Genomic DNA, 12,261 nt, shown 5'->3' on the forward strand with positions numbered 1-12,261 from the left:
CTCTGCATCTCCAATACCACACATACATTCATATGAGCAACAGAAGTCTGTACGATGTTGGCCAGGGTAGGGAAGACCTCGAACTCCTCTAGCTGCAAACAAGGGGTCTCCTGCTTATTTGCGCTCCTTAGTTTTCCGACGTCTCGGACTGATTTTCCACAGCAGAAGCTTTTTTGCCTCCTTGAGAGTCTTTATTTGAAGTTATTGTTCTAGACTTACACTCCTTTATAAAATGACCTGACTTTCCACAATACATGCAGAGCCTTAGGGTCCGTCGTCTTTGTCTCTCTTCGGAGTTGAGGGGACCTCTGATTCCACCCACCTGCATGGGTTCCACACCTTCCACAGACGAAGGACATTCTTCAGCAGTGGGTTTCGTTCTAGTAAACAGGAACCTGGAATCAGTCCTTTGTTTATCTCCCTTTCTCTCCTGAAGGCGATGATCTAATTGCACCGTCAAATCTATCAACTCATCACAAGTCGACGGCATGTTCACTACCTGTGCTAACACATCCTTCAGTTCACCTCTCAAGCCCTGATAGAATAGTGATGTTCTTTTTTCCACTGGCCATTCGGTTTCTACGACCAACCTATTAAATGAGGTGATATATGTTATAAGATCCTGCGCACCCTGTTTCAGCGTTATGAGCTCTCTATCTAAGGTCAATTGATGTGCCTTCCTATCAAAGAGCTTACGCATTTCCTCGCAAAAGTCATTAAAGTTACGCAACACTGGGTCATTTCGTTCCATTAATGGAAAGGACCAGCTGGCAGCATTGCCCCCCAGGTAAGACATAACAAACGCCGTCTTGGCTTGATCATCCGGGAAGACCGCAGGTTTGCGCATAAAGTGCAGTTTACATTGCCCCAGAAATGTGCCAAATTTCTTTGGATCTCCAAAATATCTTTCTGGAGGAGCCAGAGGGAGCTGCAAGGGTTGAATTACTTGAATGGTGGATGACCCAGACCCCCCTGTATGTACCTGTGTTGCATCTTGGGACTGGGGAGGAGGAAGAGTCCAACTCTTTATGTAAGGAGTACCTCGTGTGCTTGTCGGACTAGCTCGAGAGAGACCAGCTACCTCCCTACGAAGTGTGCCTAACTCATTCCGCATTTCTAAATTCTCCCCCCTAAAGGCATCCACCTCCATCCTTAAGGCAGTCATAGTTTCCAACACTGACGTTAAAACAGTGTTGGTGTCCATCGCTCAGGCTGCACGTAACCATGGGCTTGTCACTCTATCAGGATTCGTACAGATACACTAACCTGTAGCCAGGTACAGCAGGAGCGATGTCTGAAGCTAAATCTCCCTATCCCACGCAATGGCACACCCCGGGTGTAGTGAACAAACACCACAGAGCGTAACACCGCCAGGGAAGGGGGAAAAAGGGACAAAGGAAACAATAAAGTGCAGCTGTTCAAAATAAAGTAGCAGATAACTTAGGATATCTGTGCGAAGTATAAACTCTCTGATCTCTGGTGATAGACCCTGCAGAGGGAGAGACAAGGTATCAATCATACATTCCAGACCTATGAGTAGATCAATGCACTATGTGAGTGGATATAACTTACAGTTTATATAGCCGCAAGAATCCCCAATAACTCATTCGAAAACATCAAAAATAAAGCATAAAAGTAAAGAAAAAAGATCCTGTAGGTAGCAAGACACTCAAGATACTATGAGTGCAGTTCCATTAGATCCTCTTGCAACTTGAACAAGATACTCCTTTAGTCCTAAGCAAGCAGTTCAAATAACGTTGCAGGAATCTTCTGTTACTTCACAAAAGGATTCAATGACCAGCAAAAAACGAATTTCCACAGTCTCACTCCTTAGGAATAAGAAATTATCCAAACTTCGTTTTAGGAAACATAACAAAAATCCAGTGTCTTTGACAAGTTCAGAATCAAGAAATAAATTCCCCTAAAGTACAGTTCCATCAAATATTGTTTTTTGTGTCCATATCCAATAGTCATTAGAGCATCCGCTCTTCTTCTGAGATTCGTGCGTAAAGAAACGCGCTACTAAATAAAACAAAGGCGCCTTACCGTGAGGCGGGTAGATGCATGCGTAATCGTCGGTTCTTTTCTCAAGTACTGGCAGCGCCTGCCTCAGATCCCAGCGCGTTCAGTGCGCGATCAAGGCATGGCGAAAAAAGAACACTAAGCTTACCAGCTTCAAACAGTTCCAAAAAGCGAACCAACAGGAACTAAAAAACGAAGGTAATCCTTCAATCTCCAAGGCGCTTCACGAGCTGCAAACAAGCACAGCTTACTCCTAGGGTCAGGTGACAAGCACCGGACTGCTGATCAAGGAGGAGTATAAGTAAGAAAGGAAACAGAGAGAAAGGACATCGCCCCTAAGCATTCTGGGTGATGTAGTGTTACCAACATTCTCACACTTTTCTCATTCATACAGACAACCCAGGGTACGTTGTGACAATTACATAATTTACAAGAAAACATTTCAAGAGTGCCAGAAGACTAAATAAATGGAGCTTAGAAGGGAAAGGGGGCGGTGTAAAGGTGTAGGAGGGAGAAAGGATGGAGATAGGATGGATGGAGAGACGATGGAGGGTCTGCCCAAAGTCCGGCTGGGTAGGTGGTGGCCGAGGGGGGAGTCCACAGCCCATCTCCTCTATAGTTATCAGGTAGCTCCACCGGGCATCAGTTAAGGGGCTAGGTCTCAATGAGAAAACAATTAGAGAGCAAAGAGGAGGGATACATGGAGCATAAAGGAAAAGGTGTGTGGAGTAAAGGGGTAGGAGGGAGAGAACGATGGAGATACGAAGTATGGTCTGCCCAATGTCCGGCTGGGTAGGTGACAGCCAATAGGGTAGTCCACAGCCTATCTCCTCTATAGCTATCAAGTAACTCAACCGGGCATCGACCAAAAAACTAGGTCTCCACGGTCAGAGGTAGGTTCACAGATTCAGTATCCTGAAGCCTAGGCCGGATGGGGGATGTGATCGAGGTCTGGTCAAAGTCCTGTTTTTTCTCTGAGGAGTAGCACGACGTGGTAGGGAACACTGTGGCAGCCATCATGGGGTCAGGCAAGGGATTCTGGGGGGGGTTGTTTGTTGTGCAATGGAGCAGCTTGAGGCCGGAGTCAGTGTCCGTTTGCCTCCTGAGGAGGAGAGTATTTCTGCATTATAGCTGCCACAGGGAGAGACGGACGCCATAATAGGATCAGGCGGGGGACCTCTATATCCCACTCGGTTGCTTGTGATGCTAAACGAGGACTTCCCTTGAGGCGTGAGCTGTTGCTGCTATTTCAAACAAATAGGCTGAGAATGCAATGATTGTCTCCACATGTCCCCACTGCTGTGCTAGTCGATAAGATAACCTGAGCAGGAGCATAGAACCTTGGTGCAGCCAGGCAGATTCCAATTTTCCAGATTTGTTAAGCCATCTTGCCCAGCTCTCTAGGACTAGATCGGTTATGGGTACCCCTGGTAACATATACTGGAGACTTATAAGTAAGTTAACTTATGCTAATTATGTACAATCCAATCAAACATACACTTTTGAGGGTTGGAGCACTGAGGTCTGGCTAGCAGGCCTCAGTGCACTTTCAAAGTAAAGAAAACTAGCAGCATAATTCCAAAAACTTGGGGGTGATCATGCAAGAAGAAGCATTTCCTTACGTTCACTATATAAATTGTCAATAGTATTTGCAATGAATGTCAAACGTTTATGCATTACTTTATTTATTGTAAAATTTAAAAAAGAGTTAATCTTCCAAAATATATTTTCCAAAAATCCTATAATAATTGGTACCTGACAAGAACATTGCTGTGCATTACTGACAAATATTGTTATTGCCACACCTACGATATCATCTTTATAGAACTCTTGAAGCCTCTTCAATTTACGCCTCCTCACTGTTATGGTCATAGATACTACACAGGATGGGGCACCCGGCACATTTACTCCATTAGGTCTATTCTGTTCAAAGAATGTGGCAACTGTTGTTACTTTGTGATGGGACATGATACGATGTATGGCAGTATAAAGGTTTGAGGCCAGAGGATGCAAAACATTTCACCCCCAAAGAGCGTAGTAAAAGGTAAAGGGAGATGTTGTGTTATTTTATATTAGATTCAGGCCCGGCCTGCGAAGCAAAAGCAGCTCTGGCAGATTTTTTCAGACCAGTCCCCAAACTGCTCATAGCGAGTGAGCCAGTCTGGGTACTGGAGGTTGAGGGGGCGGGGGGGGGGGGAAGGGGGGGGGGGGGTTCTCCCCTCAAGAAAGTTTTTTTTTTTAATTGCAGACATGGTGTATTTTATAACATTGTTTTCATTATAGAAGCTTCTCCAATCATTAAATGGATGTATGGAGACTGGAGACATGGCTGCATGGCTCAATGAATGAATAATTGAATGGGTGATGAGTGGGTTGATGAAATAATTTAAATAACGGATGACAATGTATGAAGGCTGTTAGCTGTGTGGAGCAAATTGTCTCAATGCACTGAGTAAGGGTGTGAGCTCTAGTTTTCATTTCATCGTTTTCATTAAAACATCACACTTCCCATACACTACCACCACCAAGCCTTATGAAACATGCCTAGTCCAGATGTATTGAACACAATGCACTGATTTACAGTCTGAAAGAATTAGGCATAAAGCATTAAGCGTTGATCTAAAATGGGACAGAGAAAGAGATAAGCATGCAGTAGCTGAACTGCAGAACATGAAACTAGGAAACCTCGCATCAATCACGCTTTCACTTGTGTGACCTAAGTCCTTAGTGGACTTCTGTAGTGATGGATAATGAATCAAGGTATTAAATCCAAGTGGTAGGTAATGAGGTTTTTTCCAGGTAAGTACATTAGAAGAAGAAGGAAGTAATGAATTCAATGAAACCCTATGAACCCCACCAGGAGCAGGTTCCTACCCGCTCAGCCTCAGGTCTCAACTGACATCAGGGAGTCAGGGAACATTCTAATGTATCATAACAATATGAACATTCTACAGGAACAAGTCAGAGGCTGTGAAAGATGCAGTGAAGACACTACAACTTCCTTCAGAGCCTCTATTGGTGGGGCAGACATTAAAAACTAGCCCTTTAATTTCTTTGGGACAGGTGAGTCAAGAAAGGGAAGTTTCATTTATTTGCCCTTTCCAGGTGGTACAGCTATTTTCAGAACCATTGCCATTAATTCAATCAACAAAAGGGCTGATGTCTTCCACATATTGAACATCTTCGTCGTAATAGGGTTCTGAGCACTTTATTACATTTGTGCACAACAATCAGAATGATATTAAGAATTGTCTTCTTTTTGCTTGCATGGTTGTCTGCCTAACTCCAATCATTTGGTTGAACTTTAGGCAGGAGGAGCTGAGGTTGCAGAAGCTACTGGAAGACACCAGGGAGACATTGGTAGTGCAGAAGAGTCAAATGGAAGAACAACTTTCCCAGGTTTGGTGTGCATAAATAAATAGTTATAAATATATTTTGTACATCGCCCTTTAACATACTGCTCTGTATAGTGGGTGTATTTTAATATTTTTTTTCTTTCTATGCAATTGTTTTGTCAATCACGTGCGCACCTTGCAGGTTTCAGTGTTTTATGCATCTCATAAATGTTGCATCTCGCATGACAGATTAAAGTACTGTATAAAGATTGTATGTTGAATATGAATGCATGTGCTCAGGACTTTCTATTAAGGTACATTATCAACTTAATATAGGTAATGTGTTTTTATTTGCAGTACAGTATAACATTATTTACATGCAGAATGCATAGTGTATCCCTAGCATAGTTAAGTGCTGTGTTTTAATTTATAGCACAACATAATGTTATTTACATATAGTCCAGGTTCAAAGGCTTGGAGTTTTCACACAACCAAAGCATCTGCTAAATAGGAAAAAAGAAAATAGTGCATACAGAACTATTCATGATGAGGAAAAACAATTCGAAAGATATCACATCAACATAAAATGACCTCTTTTTGCACTTACTCATTTTAGTCCTTACTAAAGGAGGTGTTTCTGCCTCCTAAAGACAGACACTCCCCACAGAAGAAACAAAACGTTACACTTCCTTACTTTCTTCAGTAATATAAGGAAATATGCCTCTTTTTGCATGATCACTCCCAAACTTTTGGACTGATTCTGCTGGTTTTTCAACGGATCTCTGACCCTTAAAAGGTGTATATTAAGTGGGAAACATCCTTTACGACACAACCATGCAGTACCTTTACAACGCAGGATTTACAACGCAAGTCATTACAACGACTTGCGCTGGAGGGCGCTGTAGGATAGGTAATAGTTTAATTTACTATCCAAAACCTTCCCTACTATCCACGGGGGCTGGAGTTGGAATAGTAAATTAAACTATTCACTATCCAGCACCCCCCAACGCAAGTCGTTGTAACGAATTGCGTTGTAAAACCTGCGTTGTAAAGGCATGTTTGGTAAAAGTATGTGTTGTAACGACATACATCCATATTGAGTTGGTTTATCCACAAATGTCATAAGTTAACTTAGTTATAAGACCCTAGTATATAGTACCAGGGGTACCTAAGACCTGTAAATTAAGTGTCCCTCGTGACCTGCAGTACATATTGTGCTAATACGAGTGTGACAAAGCAGGACTCCTAATCCATCATTGCAGACTGGCAGAGCAGTTGTAAACTGCTAACTCAACTTTGCTATTCAAAACAATGGCAAAGCCCAGACCTTCCTTTTTAAAATTTAGAAGTCACCTCTAAGGCAGGCCTATCGAGCCCTAATGGCAGGGTGATATATTAAAAAGATGGACTTGTGCTTCATTAACTTTAAATGTCCTCACAGTAAACAGCTTGCATTGTCATTTTTACAGTGGAAAGGCTAGTAGCCCCATGTATGGAGTTACACGCTGACAACTCAGCAGTGCTAACGTCCAAATGGGACGACTAATTAGGGTACTTCAAGGTATCAAACACATCTTTGCATTGAAACGGACTCTTTGACCAAGTCGAATTTAATGTAACAAGTTTACAAATGGCAATTTTAGAAAGCTGCAACTCTGTACCTCAAATTGTTCAGTAGCCGTTTTCAACTATACACAGCTGCTGTCTTTGAGACAGCCTGCTGCCCCCCTGAAGAGACGTGAGAATGAATCTCAGGAAGAGGAACAGAGGACTTGCCAAGAGAAGAGGTGTGACCACCTCCTGGAAGGATGGCCAGAGTGGGTGTGAGCCCAAAAGGAGAGCTTCAAAGGGAAAGTCGCCTGTGAAGGGCAAATGGTAGTTGCACTTGGAAGGGGCTGCTCTTTTCTTTTAGCAGACAGTCTGGCATCTCGGACAGAAAGGGAGAAGCCATTGTCAAATAGGTTTTTCAAGGGGAGTGTAGCCGCTAGGTAGCCACACCTCTGGAGTGAGATAGGGAGCCCTGGACACAGAGAGAAGGATTCTGCCATGTTGGCAGTGGGTAGTATAGTGTATTCTGGGCTATTTAGATGCTAGGGGACCTTGTACCCCTTTGGCTCATTAGCCACAACATCCCTATATGCTCACAGTAGGCATAAAAGTAGCTGAGTAGTCTGCACCCTAGAGAGCGCAGCACCAAGAAGCCTGATCGCCACTGAAGGCGCAGCCTGAGAGTCCTGACCCTAAAAGGCTGCACCCACATCTGCTGGACCCTGTAATGTTGTCAGAATACAGTTTGAATACAGAAGTTACTGCAAGTTATAGGGAACCACTGGTTTTGCTGTAAGTGAAGACCAGTAGACTAGTGGCAAATAGACTTGTGCCGGGCTACACCCAGACTTTACGGGACATCGAACCCTGAGGCCAAAAGCACTTCCCCAAGCTTGAGGGTCAAGGAGTGGCCACAGGAAGACCCCCCACATTAGCTGAGCATTCTCAGCATCTTTGAGCATCTTCAGCATCTTGTATCCCTGCATCAGGACTACTCCATTGACTACAATGGCAGTTTACCCTTAACATTCAGAACTGGACTGGAAGCTTCTTAAACCAGCCAGTAACTGCCCCCCTGATTTAGCCGCGAATGGCCCCCTATCGGAGTTGGAAGCCCCAAGAGTGCCTATATAGTTGTTTTCAACTAGCTTCTTGTGGCTAACTCCAGACCGCAAGTGCAGTAGATTACAAAGATTTATTGCATTCAGTGAATAGCAGTGATTTATTGTTTCCTTGAAAATGTCACATCTCCAGAAAGCTCTGGTGGACTTTTGACATTGAAGTATTTATTTGAAGATAAAAATACAACCTATTTTTATAAATTGATCTTGGATTTTTATTGTATTCCCTTTGCTTCTTATTTAACTGTTTTAGTACTTCTTAATGCTTTGAACTTGTTCCTTTATAACGCTTGGATGCTTTTACCATCAGCTACTCAGGACTGAGCTAAGGTTTTAAAAATAAACCTGACTGGACCTATTTCCGGTTTGTGTCATTATTACACATATTCTGCCTTGACCTGTTTTTTCATTAATTTCAGAAGAAAAAGGTAAACAAAGGCAGTGATATATCAAAGCATTGCAATAGGATGAATGTTAATCTTAAACATGCATGGATAAAGCGAGTTTTGTATTTTGATTTCCAAGCTTTGATTTTTGGGTAAAGAAACAGGTCAGCCACAAGAAACTATCAGACCAGTTTTCTGAAGAAGGATAATGTAGTAAGTACTGAAGACTTGTTTCGTTTTGAAGAGATTTTATTCTTGTCAGGAGATACGCAGCAACAGTCAGGAAGGTTCAAAGTATCAGCGTAATTGGCAACACAGAACCTTCCACATTCTAAATGGAACATAGAACATAACAACACCAGGGGTTCTAAGTACGGGTGCTGGGACAGCCAGGCACCTAACATAGTGAACACTACATTATCTCCTTTTCCCAAAAGTTTAATAACAATAAACAGACAAGCGAACAGCTAAACAAAAAAAGGAAACAAAAGAAAAGAACAAAAGAAAAGATGAAAACAAAAAGAGAACAAGGTAAGAGAAAACAAAGATAGAAGAAAGAACAAAATATGTCTTAATTGGGAAATATAAAAACCACACTATACTGAAGTTATAAAGAATAAAAAAACATAGAAACAATGTACAGAATGACATCATCGCAATCTCAAAGGAACATTGGGCCCGATTCACAGAACTAACTTAAGACAAAATCCTAAACTTACTACCATTTTCGTATTCACAGAAGGCACTTACTCATTTTGCTATTCACAGAAGACACTTACTCATTTCGGTATTCACAGAAGTTAGGAGTCCTAACTTTAGGACTCCTAAATGCCTTCTGTGAATACCGAAAGTCCTAAAGTTAGGATTTTTCTCAGTTTAGGAGTAGTAAAGTTAGGACTCCTAACTTTAGGACTCCTAAATGCCTTCTGTGAATACCGAAAGTCTTAAAATTAGGATTTTTCTCAATTTAGTAGTAGTAAAGTTAGGACTCCTAACTTTAGGACTCCTAAATGCCTTCTGTGAATACCAAAAGTCTTAAAATTAGGATTTTTCTCAGTTTAGTAGTAGTAAAGTTTAGAAAAATCCTAATTTTAAGACTTTCGGTATGCACAGAAGGCATTTAGGAGTCTGAAATTTAGGAGTCCTAACTTTACTACTACTAAATTGAGAAAAATCCTAATTTTAAGACTTTCGGCATTCACAGAAGGCATTTAGGAGTTTTAAAGTTAGGAGTCCAAACTGTACTACTACTAAACTGAGAACAATCCTCATTTTAAGACTTTCGGTATTCACAGAAGCCATTTAGGAGTTTTAAAGTTAGGAGTCCAAACTGTACTACTACTAAACTGAGAAAAATCCTCATTTTAAGACTTTTGGTATTCACAGAAGGCATTTAGGAGTCCGAAAGTTAGGAGTCCTAACTTTACTACTACTAAATTGAGACAAATCCTAATTTTAAGACTTTCAGTATTCACAGAAGGCATTTAGGAGTCCTAAAGTTAGGAGTCCTACATTTAATACTACTACACTGAGAAAAATCCTAATTTTAAGACTTCCGGTATTCACAGAAGGCATTTAGGAGTCCGAAAGTTAGGAGTCATAACTTTACTACTACTAAATTGAGAAAAATCCTAAGTTGTATTGCAACAATTTAGAAGACAATCTTGCAATTCTGGGTGTGTGCTCTTAAATTTTTTCACCTGACAGAATAGAAACTAAGGGACTATGATCTGTCCTCAACACAAAATGATTACCCCAAATGAAAAGATTGAACTTCCTGATGGCCCACCAACAGGCCAATAACTCTTTCTTAATGACTGAAACGTTGGTTTCAGCTCCCCACAGTACCATGGAGGCACAGCCCAACGTGTTCTCAGTGTTCCCATTGCCTTGTGTAAGAACAGCACCCAATCCAAAGCCACTGACATCGACGGTTATGGTGCAGTTTTTGTTTGGATCAAAAGGCTTCAAAATCCTCTCACTGACCAACCATAATTTGATCCAATAAAAAACTTCTTGACAACTCTTGTCCCACTTGAAAGGAACACTTTTTTTCAACATGTTTGTCAAAGGTTGTACCATAGATGCATAATCTTTGATGAATCTAGAGTAGAATTCACAAAGTCCAATGAAAGACTTCAATCCTGTCTTATCGGTAGGTGGACAAGCGTTCACAATAGCCTTAACTAACCCAGGACGAGGCTCCACACCGTCATGCAACACGACATGACCCAGATACTCCACTTTTTCCTTGGGGAACACACACTTCTCACTTTTGAGTACCACACCTTTCTCTTGCATGATCTCTAACACCTGATTAAGTGAGCTGTCATGACTTTCTCTTCTTTGGCCAAAGATTAAGACATCGTCTTGGAAAACAGCAACACCAGGGACACATTTCAACATTTGACTCATCAATCTCTGAAAAACCGCAGACACCGACGCAAGGCCGAACGGCATTCTGCAATTCTAGTGGGTACCACAGGGGGACACAAACGCGGTCATGTGTCTTGAAGAGGGATCTAACACCACCTGGTGGTATGCGGACGCAAGATCCAACTTCGTGAACCATTTGGCCCCTTTGGTTAATGCTAACAGTTCAGTAATTATCAGTAGAGTATGAGAGTCAATCCAAATGTTTCTGTTCAAACTACGCAAATCCACACAGACACACAAGTCACCATTCTTCTTTCATGCCACAACCAGAGGAGAAAGCCACAAAGATGCCTCTATGGGCTCAATAATACCCTTTGAACATAATTCATTGAGCTCTCTTTCTAAACCCTCTCTAACACTGAATGGTACACTCCTCATTTTGTGCTTAATAGGGATTGCTCCATCCTTGACTCTTATGTCATGGGTGAAACCTTTGATCATTCCCAAACCCCTCCCAAAAACAGAGGGAAATGCAAGAGTCAACTTTTCTGTGTAATCTAAAGAGTCAACTACGCTAACTTGCTCTTTAGTACCAGGTCTGAGTACCATCTGAAACAAACCCTGGTGAAACCAGCCCAAAATGTTCAACCCTTTGATGGCAATGTAAATCTTGCCAAGGATTCTTCTTCCTTTGAACTGTACAACATCCTCAAAGTACCCAGCTAATTCAATCTTACGCCCCTCATAGGAGACAGGACAGGTGGGTCTAAATGTCGATCATGCCAAGTTTCCTCAAATAACTCTTGAGCGATCATAGTTATTCTTACGCCTGAATCAACCAGCAACAGATGTTTTGTGTCACCCACACCAATTTCAATGTAGGGATCTATACACTTTGAGGAATCTCCAGTAATAACTTGGTCATCATGGATAACCATAACCATTTCTTTTAGATCCTCTTGAATGTTTTGAATACTCTAACACTCATTGTTAATACATTCTGAAACATTTCCCACACCCAAAGAATTCCCTTGACCTTTGTTCTGCAGACCATAGTTAGATTGTCTAGCACTTTGACAAATTTTTGCAAAATGTCCATATCTGCTGCAATTCCTGCACGTAGCATTTCTGCCCGGGCAAAACTTGTTCCCTTTAGAGTGAGACGTATTCCAACACCTATAACAAATATCTGTTTGTTTTAAAAAAACTCGATTATCCACTGTGACACCGAGGTGGTTCTACTGTCTTTGGCGCGGACCACAACTACAGCCTCTTCAGTCTTCTTCTCCAGTTCCTTGACTGAAACCTTTGACAGTTCGATGCTTTTTGCCGTGCGAATCGTTTCCTCCACAGAAGGATTTCCCATAGAGAGTAATTTTTGTTGGATGGACTTGTCTGTGCATTTGCAAATCCCTAATCAGTTGTTCAGTAAAAGCTTTGAATTGACATTCTGCACTCAACTGCCTGAGTGCA

At 41.8% G+C, this 12,261-nt stretch overlaps 1 protein-coding gene across 1 annotated transcript in view; it reads left to right on the forward strand.

Annotated features, from left to right (window-relative positions):
* The window catches only part of LOC144824529 (uncharacterized), a 635,171-nt gene that overhangs the window by 496,719 nt on the left and 126,191 nt on the right, over positions 1–12,261 (forward strand). Inside the window, exon 13 of the mRNA XM_078683590.1 lies at positions 5,331–5,421. Coding sequence (XP_078539716.1) covers positions 5,331–5,421 — 91 coding nt within the window. The remainder of the gene's footprint in view (positions 1–5,330; positions 5,422–12,261) is intronic.

The sequence above is a fragment of the Lissotriton helveticus genome, chromosome 3_1 (assembly GCF_964261635.1).
Source record: "Lissotriton helveticus chromosome 3_1, aLisHel1.1, whole genome shotgun sequence".
NCBI classification, from domain to species: Eukaryota; Metazoa; Chordata; class Amphibia; order Caudata; family Salamandridae; genus Lissotriton; species Lissotriton helveticus.